We start from the raw sequence: 15400 nt of genomic DNA on the forward strand, positions 1-15400 counted from the left end.
CAAGATTTTATATTCAATATTTGTGTACTACCAAGATTTGAATTGCATAGTTAAAATCAGGAAATAGTATAATAAACAAAACTTATTAATAAAACATTTAATAACAGACTTAAAATATCACATTATCAACTCTCTATACATGTAACACTATAAACTGAAATTTCTTATATGTAATTAGCTAGAACAACTTAATTTTAATCCGTAAGACCAACTTGGAGGCTGTGCAGAATAACCAAGTTTCTCTGCTTCCTCATTAATTTCAAACGGCCTTTTGAATACTTCTATTAGATGTTGGACCTGCAAAAAAATAGTTTCTTTTATTTTTTTTAAGACAATAAATAGCCCTGTGTGCCTACCGACCCGAGGAAATATCGATGATAATCGCCAGGAAAAGAACGTGGCACGATTTCCTTGGCCTAGACGCACTAAAAGTAGGTGAAACCGGCTACTAAAACTATAATAAATTAAATATAAATATGTACATATTATGTATGTTATAATGCGAGAGTCTTAAAAATCTTCAAGAGGTCTGTGGTTTACTCGATAATCCTTCCTTAATAGTAGGACTATCGTCTACTTGGTATCTAACCACACAGTGACGATCATTTCGATTTAATTTACTTTCCATATTGACATTAAAAATATTATCCATAATAAAAAATGTTTTCATACAAACTTTGTCAATAACCAACAAAAAAAAAGCAATTTGGTGCAATCGTTTATATTTAAAGATATTGTATATTTCTTCAGCGTTCTTCCTTTCGTTACTTAATCAACACCTATAACCTGCGGCTACAGAACGATGTTGTTAATCTAAATCGCGCTTACGAAGTGTTTTCGTATATGGCTTTGGCCAATCAGCGATTAGACTGGACTTAAAAGGATTCTTGCCTCCCTTTAAGTCGAGGAAGCGCACTAAATCCTTCCTTCTCATTTATATCGTTACTTATAAGCGACTGAACACAGAGCGAATGTTTTCAGTTTTTACATACTGTATTATTACACTACTACGAACATCTCTAATTTAACTATAAAACTTATAGATAAGTTAAGTTTTACCTTTTTGAAGTCGTTTTTCTCGGCATCAGCGATAGCTTCCTGGAGGATCCAGTTCCTCGGCACATACAGTGGGTTCACTCGAATCATACGTTCGCGTCGCTCTTCATCAGTCACTGTATAAATATTTTTAATGTTCTAAGTTTGTCTATATACTAATACATTTCATTGATAAAGTTAAAGTTTACATAATAATAACAAACTTACTTATACAAAAATTTTCACTTTATTTTATGTAACATTTTATGAATTAACTAACATAGCAAACTACCTCATTACATATCTAGCAATATCATTAACCAGCCAATATATTCAAAAACTATAGATGAAATCGGTCGTTCGGAATAATATATAATTAAATATATCTTACCATTTTCATCTTTAATTCTTTCACAATACGTCTTCACCCAAGACTCCCACGTTTTTCCATTCTTTATTTTGTTAAGGGACCAATGCTTTTCGAGTACATCTTCTTTAAACAATTCATCTAATTTCACCTAAATACACAGTTTAAAAAGTAAATATTTTATTGATCGATTATGACGATCATTATCAGTTTGTTGGTTGGATTAAAAAGCTTTATTATATTAGGTAGGGTCTATTATTTTGATGATTAAATCGATAGTAAAGTAAAATAATTGTTTCTTTCACTATCCAGGCCACACCCACATTATTCTAACATAAGAATATAATAATCAATACTAGAAATTTTTTACATTGCCACTTGCTTTTGAATAACAAATACAAATCACATATTATATTTTTTCTTTTTCTTAATCAATTTATTTTTATTAAATATATATAAATAAATATTTGTTAATAATTAAATATAAAATATATTAAATTTTAAAAATCTTTTTTACAACTTCTTAAAATGTTAGACAAATTTTCATCATATTAAATAAAACCTAAACAATACATATTATTTGTATGTTGTTAAATTTACAAATTACATACATACATGTATATATATTATATTGTTGTATAATACGTTTATAACACTCACTTCAGCCAGTTGCCTAAATGTGGCAGTAAAATCAGCTGTTGTATCCTCCATTAAACTAAATAATTCCTTTACAATTATTTCGTCGCCTTCTTTATAAGTTTCCAAGCCTAGCTTTCTATTAAACACATTTCTGCAAAAAAATATTTAAAACATTCGATACTTGACATCTTTAGGATAAATAGAACTTAAACCCTAGATCACATTTACGGCGTTTTCAATCTGGTCCTCTAGCTCGTAAGAAAAAAAAAAATATATCTTTAAAAAATATTGCGAATAAAGCCTACCTTAGCTTGTCTTCAACATATCCTTCCAATGTTTTTTCTATGTCTCTGACCATGTTTATTTGCTCGACAGACAATATTGGTATAAGCGCTTCAACAAATTTGTCCAAATTCCATAATAAAATCTGTATCAAAAATATATGATAGCAAACAATCAAATAGCTTAGTTTCATAAGGGAGTCAGCTTTTCTTAAAAACTATGGTTAATATCAAGTTTAGCGTTCGTTTCTATCTATACCCATATATTTATAATAAATAAATAAATATTCATTGAACGGATATGGAAATGTGTTGGATTCGATCTGTTTCAAAATCAGAAAAAAAAAGATCTGTTTTAAAAAGAGAATTAATGCGCAAAAAATCCAAAATATCCTATACAATTTTTGTGGTACCAAAGAAATAAGAGATACTTTATATTCTCTTTTTAATGTAATAATTTTCTGAGACTGTAAAGCAGAATGAATTATAAATTATTATTTTCTTTGATATTATTGGTGTATGAATGCTACATTATATTATTCAAAGTCGTTAAAAGTATATTCTAAGCTTCATACTTCAGGTTGCATCTTGTAAGCGTATCTACCCATATCGTCAGAGGAGTTTGGTACGTAATGATCATAATAATGATCCATGAAGCCATATGGTCCGTAATCAATGGTCACACCAAGCAGACTTATATTATCAGTGTTTAGAACTCCATGAGTAAAACCCACACCTAGGATAACGAGAAGAGAAAATACTTTAGGATGATATGATTTTTTACACAAAATTATTATTTATATATAAAATAATATTAATGGGTATTAATTTTCAATTATTACTTTTTCCAGATTAACATATAAATATATACTAAGTCTGTACCTTGCCATGTGGCTACCATGTCCAAATTCCTATGTGCGACTTCAGAGTACAATTTGACATATCTATCTGTATCATCTATGCTTATTTCAGGAAAGTGATGCTAAAACAACAAAAAATGGAACAAATAAATATCTTTTCTTAAAACACTGATTTTTTTTTCTTGAAAACTATATATTTCTCTATCATCCTTATTTTCCAGTTAATAAGATACTTACTCTTAATATTATGTGTCATCATAGCACTTATTTATATTACAATCTACGAATTTTATACCTCAATAATAAAATCTGCTAGCGTCCGTGCGAGGTCTGGTTCGCGTCGTTTCAACAGAATCTCAAAGGACCCAATCCTATACCACGCAGGCGCGAGCCGGATTACAACTGCCGCCCTTTCTTGGAGTGCACGTCCACTATATGTCTTGTCACGCCATACTTTATGATCATCGCTTACTGCAACATTAAATTATTAATTGATAAATTAGCTGTTTTGCTGTATGCACTTATATAAGGCATAATTTCTGTGACAGTTTATTTCTCATACCTTCCTACCTTATATATATCATTCAATTATCTTATTTAAGTAATTGTATAATTATGTAAACTCACCTACCAATGCTGCTGCTCTAGTGGTTGGTATGCCAAGGTGGAAGCAAGCCTCACTGGCCACCATTTCTCTGATGGAAGATCTCAATACAGCTCTGCCATCACCAAAACGAGAGTAAGGTGTCTCACCGCAACCTTTTAATTGAACTTGCCAGGATTCACCCTTTCTAAAAAATTCTATAAATTAGCTTTAAATCAATAAAGATTTGTTTCTGTTTAAATATACATATATAATAATAACCTATTAACATATTCTCCAAGAATATGTGCTCTCCCATCACCAAGTTGATCAGCCCAGTAACCAAACTGGTAACCACCATATCTGTAAAATAGATATATTTTACCGTCATATGTATAAGTGCTTTTGTACATATATAATATATTTTCAACAACATTATATATGCACAAAAGCACTACATAACAGACTGTAATCATCATTTCCAATTACAATTTTGTATTCATTTTGTAAGTACATTTTTACATTTTGCAAATAAATATATCCATGCTTGATTTATTAAATAATCAGTAGTAAATTCACTATAGCAATAACTAGTAATATTTAAGTACTCACCTATGACATACAGTAAGGCTACCTTCAGGTAAATATTTTCCTGCAGCAAAATTCACAAATTCTTCGCTGTCTGCAACTTTAGGATCTAAATCCAAAATATCATTTAAAGCTTCTTCTGATACACAAACAAGATGAAGCTTGCCTACCAGTGGCTCTGTTGGGACCTGAAAAGTTATTACACATGGTAGATAACATTGTCTTCTTTATAAAAGCACATGGAATGAAACTACGAAACTACATGAAGAGTGCCGTTACTTAAATATATCTGTATTAAATTTTATTTAAATATTTTTTGCTATGCAAGTGTTTGAGATTCAACATTATGTTATACTAATATGACTTATATGTTTAAGGAACAATAATATGCAAAAAGTGCTTTTGGTATCAAGCAAAATATTACAATAACGAAAAATCTTAATGGAAACATACTTTTAAATAATATGCCATGAAATAGTAATACTGTTGGAATCACCTTGGAAAATATTGCATTATTAACAGCAACAGGAACATTATATTCCGGATTATTATTAATGGGCAATTTAGCATAATTTGGCGAAGATTTAAACTTAAAATCTTTAAAATCACTTATTAATTTTGTAGTGCCCAACATTACTTCTTTTTGGCAACGTAATACCGCATTGAACGCACTTAATCCACGCTTCATTAAAATAATTCTAGGAATGGGTAGTTTGCGGTTATAGCAATTTATTAAGTAAATTAAAAATAATTTAGTAAGAGTTTCACAATATTTATTTAGATTTCAAAGATCACAATTCACAGGTTAATATCCATGATAAAGATGCGTTCACTACTTGTCAAACTTTTAGTTACAAATCAAGCACAATTAAAATAATTAAAATTTTATTTAATTTACAATACTCGGTCAAGCTCAATTAGCTGGAGCAGCTTATTTTTAACGCATAGGCCCAATGTGGTGGTTGCGCTGAAAATCCTTTAGCTTCGGCTGCAAGTTGAACATCATATGGTCTTTTTAGCACTTCTAAGAGAAACCTTACCTGAAATTTGCACAAAATTTAAGCTGATATAATAGAGTTTAAGATTCTTGAAGGTTTAACAAATAATAAATATGTATAAAAATAATAATGAAAAAATTAAGTTCGTACTTTTTCAAAGTCATCTCGTTCCGCATCTAAAATCGCTTCATGTATCATCCAGTTCCTTGGCACATAGACTGGGTTAACACTTAACATCCTACGCCGGCGCTCATCTTCAAATACACCCAATGAGCTGATCTCCACTAAAAAAAAAATATTTTTTTTAGTGGAGTATATAAGTTATATAAGCCAGGTTTCGGGATTAAATTTATATGCACATGCTTGGTACTGTGAAAATACTTTATGACTTCATTATATTGGCAAGCGTAATTAATCTACGTTTTGTAACTACATGAGACCATGCAACCGATAAGACACAGGGAGTATTAACCTGCTTCTTTTTCTAATCTCTCCCTGTACTGATCTAGCCAGCATCCCCACGAAGCATGCATTGATAATCTTTTAAGTGACCATTTTTCATTTAACTTTATCTCATTCACCATTTCGTTTGGCTCCAACTGTAAACATATTAGGATTCTAGTATTTTTTTGATGTACATATTTGTACATGACAAAGCCATCGCCATCAGCATCATCGCAAGAAGTTTACTCAATATTGTTTTTATTAATTTAAAAAACTTTTAAACATGATTTCTAATAAACCTTCTGGAATTATGAGTGTCGCTGCTTGTTAGATAAAAATGCTAAATATTATTTTGCCAAATAAGAAATAATATCTTACTTCAGCTAACTGTCTGAAAGTACTCGTAAAATCAGCACCAGTTTGCTGCATCATATCTAATAGCTTCTCCACCAGCTGTTCATCACCCCTTCTCTCTTCGCGTATACCAATTTTCATCAAAAAAGTTTCTCTGTAAACATTGTATTTAATATAAATACAATTATATAAAAGAAATTCACTTAATCCTACAATTTAATTAAGCCTCACGAATCACGAGTAACTTACAAAATTTTGTTCTTGCAGTATGTGTCTAAGGTTTTTAATATATGCGTCACATGAATCTGCTGAGATGGAGACAGGAGAGGTTTGATTGCATTTGCTAATTGACCAATATTCCAGACGACAACCTATACAATATTTCAATGATGAGTATTTTTAAATATGAAATATTTCTGGTAGAGCAGCTAATCGATAAAAATAGTCGCAAGAAGGTGAATAGTTTTATAATAATCTCACTGTAAAACATGCACCTAATAAGTTTAATGATGCAAAAATATCAGGCAGACATATGCACTCGTAGGAACACAACTTACATCAGGCTGTTTAGATAGTGCATACCGCCCTTCTCCATCAGAACAGTTGGCTACAAAGCCACCATCGTAAGAGTCTACAAATCCAAATGGGCCATAGTCCATGGTCAGGCCTAAAAGACTCATGTTATCCGTATTTAATAAGCCATGGGTAAAGCCAAAACCTGAAGCATTTTTTAACGCTTTAATAACCGTTAACAAATCCATGCTAATTTCAAACGTTGATCAAAGATCTAAATAATTACTACTTAAAATAGATACAAAAAAGGAATTATCACACATAAAAGAACAATAATTGTATTATTCTGATCAATAACTAAAAAAATTGTTAGCACAAGACTAGCTTTATCTCTAACGACAATGATATTATATAACATAATATTTTTGCATGAAACGAAATATGATATATATAATTACTAATATGCATTCTCTCACCCTTAGTGAGATTCAGAAAACAGTTTCCAATATGTTTTTGACATACGGGAGTCACTTAAAATTGCGTTCCTGAACCCTTAATTTGTTTAAAACTTACTTTAAAAATGTTAATTACAGTTTTACACAATTTTACACTCACCTTGCCATTTAGCTGCTAAAGCTAGGGTTCTGTGAGCGATTACGGAAAATAATCGAATAAATCTGTTCTCATCGGTTAACTGTATATCAGGAAAATACTCCTAAAACACAAAAAAAATTACTTACCTCGATATTTATGATTTAACTAAGCGATAAGAATTTTAGAATATTGTTTCGTGTAACTGAGATAGAAGTCATTATAACTCTCATCGCATTTGCTATTATATGGATATCATACCTTAATAACAAAGTCTAAGAGTTGCTTTAAAACAGGTATTTCGCCATTTCTCGAAAGTATTTCTAGTGATCCAAAACGAAACCAACTAGGAGACAGTCTGAGTAAGACAGCAGCTTTCTCACGCCTTGGACTGCCTGTGTAGTACACATCTCGTACTACGGTTTCGTCGCTTACTATATGAAAATTAATTTGTTTAGACTATACAAGCAGACAACCAAGAGTTAATTAGGTAATTAACACGTTCCTTTAATTCAAATATGTACAGGTAGTAATGATAAATTAAAAGAATTCTAAAATTACCTATCAAGCTAATGTTTTAACAAATATTAGGAAATTATATTAGGAATATAAGGAAACGCCTGGAATAACTTTAATATATGACGAGAAGTAATTACCAACTAAGCCTGCAGACCTAGTTGTAGGTATACCAAGGTGGTAGCAGGCTTCAGCGCCAATCATCTCTCTTATTCCTGACCGTAAAACTGCTCTTCCATCGTAAGTACGAGAGTATGGGGTTTGACCCGATCCTTTCAATTGTATTTGCCATCGTTCACTCAAGCTTTAAACAAACATTTTACGACAAACTAATAAAATTACCTCAAACAAAACTTAATTACATATGACCCAAGTAAAGTATCATATTACAATAAACTTTTTACCAGATCGTGAAAAAGCTATTAAAAGTTTAACCTCCTCCTTTAACTTAAGTATAAAAAATATTTAACACACAAAATATGTTTACATAGGTACGGAACTTACATATAAATATATAATACATTTTAAAACCAAATAATATAAAACCTTTCAAGTAGTGTATAATGTTAATAATATGAAAATTGTATTTATTATCGCCAGTACCGATTTACATATTCTCCTAGAATGTGTGCGCGTCCATCTCCTAATTGTCCGACCCATAGTCCATACTGATGACCACCATAGCTAAACAAGATTATAGTTTATTAAATTTATAAATAAATATATTTAATATTAAATCGTATTATATTATTACTTAATAACCGATGAATTACCGGTGAGCAACAGGCAAAGCCCCGTACGGTAATTTCTTTCCTGCTATTAATTCAATAAATTCATCACGAGACGCCATTTCAATGTCCATATTTAAAATATTGTTCAGCGCATCTTCTGATACACAAACCAATCGAAGGTTTCTTTCTAATGGCCGAGGTGTTACCTAATATATAAAAAAACATAAAAATTATATTGAATTTTAAGTTAAATGTTGTTAGTGAAAGTTTTTGCACGCGTATATTAATGAATGACTCTGATTTACTTTGTAATAAGTTATAATATATTTTCTCTCATAAAATTAGTTTAATTACATCGTTTTAAACAATGAAATTTATCTCTTTTTTTCAACCCGATTTAAATGAATGGGTATATTTTTACCTCTGAATACACAATATTTTTTATATTAGGCTTGACTTGTTCATAATTTTCATCAATTGGTAACAAAATGTACTTAGGATACTGACTAAAACTCCATTCGGTTAAATTTTTCATGAATTTCGTCGATTCACCTTCCATTTTCATTGTAGTATTAGTAAGGAGAAAATAAAAAATAAAACAAAAAATTTATTTGGGCTACTTAAAAATAGCAATAATTTGACAAGTTTTTGGTTGAGATTTAAGCTGAAATTTTTGATGGTTTTTGGTTTTTCCTTTCTTGCGTCCGATGCGAACCGCACCTCCTTTCTGAATTTATTACAATTTCTACATGTTCCGTTTCCGACAAAAATCTTGCTGCTTGCTTATCTTCTTTCAAAATCAATAATATTAAGATTTAATATTTATGTAAATATTATGTTTGTAACTAGCTTATTCCTTTGTTTCCTTTTGATATTGTTTTTTTATTATTTTTGCTTGTAGTTTCTCTATCTTTTACTTGAAACTGGCATAAAGTTATAACTATAACCATAGAATTAAAAAGAACAAATAAAAAAGCTGAAATTTTTCCAACTATTTTTTTTTGCATCCTCTAGAATCTAGATTTCATGATTTTTATTCACTCGCATTTTTTAAATACAGAATATGTTACCTAAACCTTATTGGACTAAGTTTTAAACGCATTTTTATTCCACTCCTGACTCTTAGACTTGACATAATATGTTGAAATTAAGACAGAATTTGACAGTTTTATCAAGGCGGTGAAATAAACATCAACATAAAAAAAATTATATAACCTAAAGGTGAATATTTCGTTGATTGAAGTTGAAGTTAAAAGGTTAGAAATACCGTTCCCTCTTCACATTTACAACTATTTACTGTTAGAAATCTAATATGGTGTATACGGAGGAATATATCAAAGAAAAGTTAACAAAAGAGCTTGACGCGGTTCATGTTGTAAGTACGAACTGTCAAATTATCACATAACACGTCTGCTTACTGCAACCCTTACTCGCATCGAACTTGTAGACGTTTTGCAATTTGCATTAAAGTTTTGCTAAGAAATATGGTTTAACTTCATTTAATATACAATATGACAAAGCGAGCTGATCCCGACAAATTTACTGTGACAAAAGAGGCGCTACTTCCCGGTTTGTTCTTCGCTTTAGTTATACGATGGTGTGTGGCCGCCTATCCTTATTCTGGATACAAAAAGCCTCCAATGTTTGGCGATTACGAGGCCCAGCGTCATTGGCAGGAAATAACAGTGCAAACACCGGTAGTGAATTGGTACCGGAATACGACGCATAATGACTTGGAATATTGGGGCTTAGACTATCCTCCATTAACTGCATATCATAGTTTTCTCATGGGGCTGGTTGCTGATTGGCTAGATCCAGAATCAGTACGATTATTTGCATCAAGAGGTTATGAAAATGATAGCCACAAGATTTTCATGCGCTGGACTGTGTTTCTAAGTGATATCTACTTTTATGTTACTGCTGTCCTATGTTTATGCATTGATGCTGAACGTATAAAAAGAAAAGATGATAAAAATGTATTTAAACGAGTTGATATAGCTACAATATTGTTTTTATTGTATCCTGGAATCATTTTAATTGATCATGGGCATTTTCAATACAACTGTATATCATTGGGTTTATTTTTATGGGCTACATTCTTCATTGTCGCTATAGAAAATGATATATTAGCCACAGTATTTTTTGTTCTTGCTTTAAACTATAAGCAAATGGAATTATATCATGCATTTCCCTTTTTCTTTTATTTGTTCAGGAAATGTTTTATTGGTTTACCCAATCGCAGTAGAGCCCTGCATGCATTGGTTAGGTTTATTCAACTAGCAATTGCAGTTGTATTTTGCTTTATATTAGTATGGTGTCCGTTTATTACTTCTTGGGATAATGCACTCCCCGTAATACAAAGATTATTTCCCATCAAAAGAGGCGTTTTTGAGGATAAAGTATCTAATTTTTGGTGCACTATCAATGTGTTTATAAAACTTAAAAATGTGTACTCTAATGAGGAGATGGTTAAAATGTGTTTCCTTTCAACCCTAATGGCATCATTGCCATCTTGCTTAGATTTATTTTTTAGGATAAATAGAAAAAAGTTTGTACTGTCAGTAATTAATGTATCTCTAGCATTCTTTTTATTTTCTTTTCAAGTGCATGAGAAAACAATTCTTCTTGTTGCAATACCTGTTTTGGTTTACTTTCCAGATGACCCATTCATGTGTTTTTGGTTTGGCCTAGTATCTACTTTTAGCATGCTGCCATTATTAGTAAAAGATCAATTATTAATTCCATTTATTGCAACAGCTTTAGTGTACACAGCTTTTTACAGCATTTGTTTAAAGCTAGCTCAGCCAAATGCTTGGTTTATGACTTTTTTGAATGCTAATAAAGTTTATAAATCAGTCCATCCAAATGTTACTTACAATTCAGTATTTTTAAAACTTCTCTCAACAGCGTTTTTCTTATCACTACAAGGAATGTTTTGGTTGTTATTAGGAGTGCTCTTTGTTAAACCACCTGATCAGTACCCTGATTTATTTCCTTTGCTTATTTCAATGTTTTCATGCATCCATTTCTTATTTTTCTTTTTATACTTTATGCACAAACAATTTTCTTTGCCAACTGTACTTCCAATTAAGATTAAGCCAAAAAAAAACAATTAATGTATTTAAAATAAATAAATATATTTTAAATAAAATAATATTGAAGACCTCTTGGTTTTATTATCCTATAGTAACAGTAAAATTACGCATTGTTACAATGTAAGCTGTGTATATGCTATTAAATACTACTAAGTTAAAGTTATAATAACAGGACATTACATTGTCTATTGTTAATATGCAACTTAATTTTTTTTGGAAAATTTGGGAAGTGAATGTCCCTAATTAAAAATGAAACAATCTTGCTAATTGATTTCAGATCATCATAATTAAATATTACGCTAATTAAGGTAGTAAGTAATAAGTGCATAATGATATTCTTCAAAACATGCTTCATATAATTGATAACAAATTCTCATTCATTTATTTATTTCAAAGATTCAAAATTTACAAAAAAAAAATTGCTGTACAAGTAGTGTTAACCTAGGGCATGATGCAAAATAAAATCTTCGATTAAATTCGAAAAATAACACAAATTTATTTTTCAGGAAGTTTTAGATGACAGCGACGGTTGTGGTGCAAAATTTTCCGTTCTAGTTGTCTCTGATAAGTTTCAGGGAAAGCCACTTCTCGCAAGACATAAGTAAGTTGTATTTAAATCTATTTAACTATCCCATCAAAACCATAACATGTAAAAGAAACAAGTCTCGCAACTCAGTTCAAGTCTGTTAATTTTCTCGGTCCCTACAGAGGGGACTTCTGGCTAAGTGTATTACGTATTTAACTAAACTCGACTAGTTATAATTCTTAAACTACTGGTTTGAATTCAAGTAAATTCGAAATATACCGTATTTATAGAATGCCTGCTTGCTAAGTCTTATAATTTTTATCTACAACAAAGTTATAGGGAGGTAGAAAATTTTCTGAACCCCTTTGAGAAAAGGATGCCGTTACTCGAATTAGCAGGCGCACTAGGCTATCCCTAGATATGACATAGTTATCCGTCCTATTTAATGACGATTTAATCTAGTAATTTGGCAGTACTGCGTTCTAAGCTTAAATTATGTTTGATTCTTGAATACCACCTCCGAGCTAGACGCAATGAAGAAATCAAATACGTGATTGCATGACAGTGTTCGTTTTTTTCTGACTTTGATTTGTTTCGTAATTTATTGCAGGCTAGTTAACTCAGTATTGCAAGAAGAGCTGAAGACGATACACGCATTCAGCCAGAAAACGTTAACTGTCGAACAGTGGAAAAAGTGATTTCAATGTAAATACAATCGCATCAAACCATCTCTAGTCGTTTTATTTATAGTTTGTTTTGTTCACGTACATATGACATCTGAGTGACATAAAAGTAGGTTACTATGAATTTTACGGTATCAGCACCAGGAAAGGTGATTCTTCATGGAGAACATTCCGTTGTGTTTGGGAAGACTGCGATTGCAGTTAGTTTAGGATTGAGGACAACTGCTTATTTAAAGGTAAATGCAGCTAAAAGATCGTAGTAAACATTTAATGCTATCTATTATAATCGTTAATCGCGGGCTATGGTGATTTGTTGCTTGTAAAAGTAACTTCCTTTATGATAATTGAATCGAGTGATCATTTAGATTATGTAACACATTATTTCACACAAAAAGGTAATCTCTTTACATAAATTATAACTCCTGATCCTGTCACTATTTTAAATTAGTTTTTTTATGACTAATCAAGTAATATTTGATTAGCTTATAGTACCGATTCATTCAAATGAAATAGGCAATTTGATTTTAAATATGAAAAAGAGTTCTTGTGTCTTAATGTTAGAAATATTTTAATGACTTAATAATAATATTTTATTATGTTTTAGGAAACTTCCAATACGACAATAAACATTCATCTGCCATCTGTAGAAATAAAGGAATCCGTGCCCTTACATCATATAAATACAGAAGTATTAAGTTACAAAGCCTATATGGAACACCCTGAAATAATACCTCACGAAGAGCATATAATAAAAACAGAAATATTCGTAAAAAACACCTTTCCGGACTTCGATAACTTCAGCGGTAAACAAAAGAATGCATTAATTGCCATCTTCTATGTTGTGTTTGGCGTTTTTGGCGGGAAAGAAATACGTGGATTTGATATTAGCTTTGTGTCAGATTTGACAGTTGGTGCTGGAACGGGAAGTTCCGCTTCTTTTGCAGTTTGTTTAGCCGCGGCATTGTTGCGGTTTGCTAAGGCATCTAATAAAAGTATTATAAATTTTGAGGAGAAGCAGCTTATTTCTCAATGGGCATTTAACTGTGAAAGAATCATGCACGGGACGCCTTCAGGTACGGTCTTTATTTATTTAGCGTATTGATATAAAAGGTATATCTTCTTTAAAACATTCTGATCTATTGAAGGCGAACTGTGTGGGTCGTTCCTTAAATTGAAAAAATATATATTTCTAGGCATAGACAACACGACAGCGACTTTCGGCTCTCTAGTAGTATTTCGTAGGGGTCAGAAACCGAATCTTCTTGACTTAAAACTAAATCTTCGCATCCTCTTGGTTGACACGCAAGTTAGTCGACAGACCCAAGTTTTAGCACAAAGAGTGCGAGGTTTGATGGAGAGAAACCCAGAAGCTGTAGACTGTGTGATGACCGCCATTGATCATATAGCAAAGAACGCATTGAAGGTATGACAATCTATCTACATGATTGCAAATTATTATTTATCAAAATTTAATTAAAATAGTTATATAACTTTATTAAAATATTTTAGTTTGAAATTCGGCACTTATAGACGAATTGGCATGAGAGGACCACTTGCACTATTAGGAGAAAAATGAAGGCTTTAAAATACGTATTATATTAATTATCTTGTATAGATTACTTATGTGAGTGTAAGTTACAGAAACTTAAAAGGTCGGAGCTAGGGCTGCCAAACGACAACCTTTAAGCATAATCTTTAATTGTACCTAAATTACCCAATTCCTTTTTTAAATATCTGTTTTATTTTTTCCCTGAAACATATTTTACAAAAATAATATATGGACGTGGCATACTATTTGAATTGTAATAGTAGCTCAAGTTGTGCCCTTTATTACAGATTCTACAAAATCTATCATCCAACTACGAGGGAGATGTTGATGCCCAATATCAAAACTTGGCGGTAAATACATTACATTTTTTATGTACTAGATCAATGGCATTTGATCACATAAAATGTGAATATGAAATCCATAATTGTTTTTCAGGAGCTGTGGAACATGAATCATTGTTTGCTTGCGTCCATTGGCGTCTCACATCCCGCTTTAGAAAGTGTCAGAACAAGTGCGGATAAATTCGGCCTCGCGTGTAAACTTACCGGCGCGGGGGGAGGAGGGTATGTAATTTTTATTATACTTGAGAATTTACAATTCAACACAAAGCAATGTTGTAACCATTTCCATGTTTATAACAATAACATTCTGACTATATATATATTACAGTAATCTGCTTTAGACGGCGTTAATTTAATGGGAATATCACTTGTTTCAGATATGCAATAGTATTAGTTCCACATACGTCAAATCAAAAAGTTGTTCATGATCTAACACAAGAATTGGCGAATAAGGGATTTAAAGTTATCGACACTGGCCTTGGAGGGCCTGGAGTGCAGTATGTGTGACTGTCTTCTGTTATCTGCCAGTGGTGACAGTGACAGTTGCAAATTATAGAATTATTGATGTCAAAAAAGCGCGCGAAGGACAGCTGAAATATTAGATATGTCATGATAAAGATTTCTTTTTTACTGATACTGAATTTAAATATTTTATATAACCAGCGGTGGTAGGGGTATTATTACATAAATGATGCATTTAAAATAA

The 15400-nt window shown here is 31.3% G+C and overlaps 5 protein-coding genes across 5 annotated transcripts; 3 read left to right on the forward strand and 2 right to left on the reverse strand.

Moving 5' to 3' along the window:
* Nucleotides 1–82: 82 nt before the first annotated feature.
* LOC110996595 (protein adenylyltransferase SelO) lies at nt 83–5161 on the reverse strand. The gene is made up of 12 exons (XM_022264352.2): nt 4850–5161; nt 4378–4541; nt 4048–4128; nt 3810–3973; nt 3478–3653; nt 3205–3304; nt 2898–3058; nt 2347–2468; nt 2063–2192; nt 1427–1553; nt 1060–1172; nt 83–297 (listed from the first exon to the last, which is right to left on the reverse strand). Exons 1-12 carry the CDS (start codon nt 5039–5041, stop codon nt 175–177), a joined length of 1653 nt encoding a protein of 550 aa, XP_022120044.2. The 5' UTR covers nt 5042–5161; the 3' UTR covers nt 83–174.
* An 85-nt stretch (nt 5162–5246) lies between these two features.
* LOC110996596 (protein adenylyltransferase SelO, mitochondrial-like) lies at nt 5247–9184 on the reverse strand. Its single transcript, XM_022264353.2, has 12 exons — nt 8922–9184; nt 8543–8706; nt 8373–8453; nt 7910–8073; nt 7515–7687; nt 7278–7377; nt 6707–6867; nt 6399–6520; nt 6174–6303; nt 5824–5950; nt 5502–5635; nt 5247–5393 (listed from the first exon to the last, which is right to left on the reverse strand). The coding sequence occupies exons 1-12, from the start codon at nt 9063–9065 to the stop codon at nt 5271–5273; spliced, it is 1623 nt and encodes a 540-aa protein (XP_022120045.2). The 5' UTR covers nt 9066–9184; the 3' UTR covers nt 5247–5270.
* A 469-nt stretch (nt 9185–9653) lies between these two features.
* On the forward strand, nt 9654–12851 carry LOC110996583 (bolA-like protein 2). The gene is made up of 3 exons (XM_022264337.2): nt 9654–9875; nt 12102–12196; nt 12732–12851. The coding sequence occupies exons 1-3, from the start codon at nt 9813–9815 to the stop codon at nt 12817–12819; spliced, it is 246 nt and encodes an 81-aa protein (XP_022120029.1). The 5' UTR covers nt 9654–9812; the 3' UTR covers nt 12820–12851.
* On the forward strand, nt 9882–11616 carry LOC110996587 (dolichyl pyrophosphate Man9GlcNAc2 alpha-1,3-glucosyltransferase). The gene has a single exon (XM_022264340.2). It carries the CDS (start codon nt 10012–10014, stop codon nt 11614–11616), a length of 1605 nt encoding a protein of 534 aa, XP_022120032.2. The 5' UTR covers nt 9882–10011.
* A 51-nt stretch (nt 12852–12902) lies between the features above and the next one.
* LOC110996582 (mevalonate kinase) lies at nt 12903–15313 on the forward strand. The gene is made up of 6 exons (XM_022264335.2): nt 12903–13040; nt 13409–13877; nt 13998–14227; nt 14641–14703; nt 14789–14916; nt 15072–15313. The coding sequence occupies exons 1-6, from the start codon at nt 12924–12926 to the stop codon at nt 15199–15201; spliced, it is 1137 nt and encodes a 378-aa protein (XP_022120027.2). The 5' UTR covers nt 12903–12923; the 3' UTR covers nt 15202–15313.
* Nucleotides 15314–15400: the final 87 nt, after the last annotated feature.

Source organism: Pieris rapae, chromosome 3 (assembly GCF_905147795.1).
Source record: "Pieris rapae chromosome 3, ilPieRapa1.1, whole genome shotgun sequence".
NCBI lineage: Eukaryota > Metazoa > Arthropoda > Insecta > Lepidoptera > Pieridae > Pieris > Pieris rapae.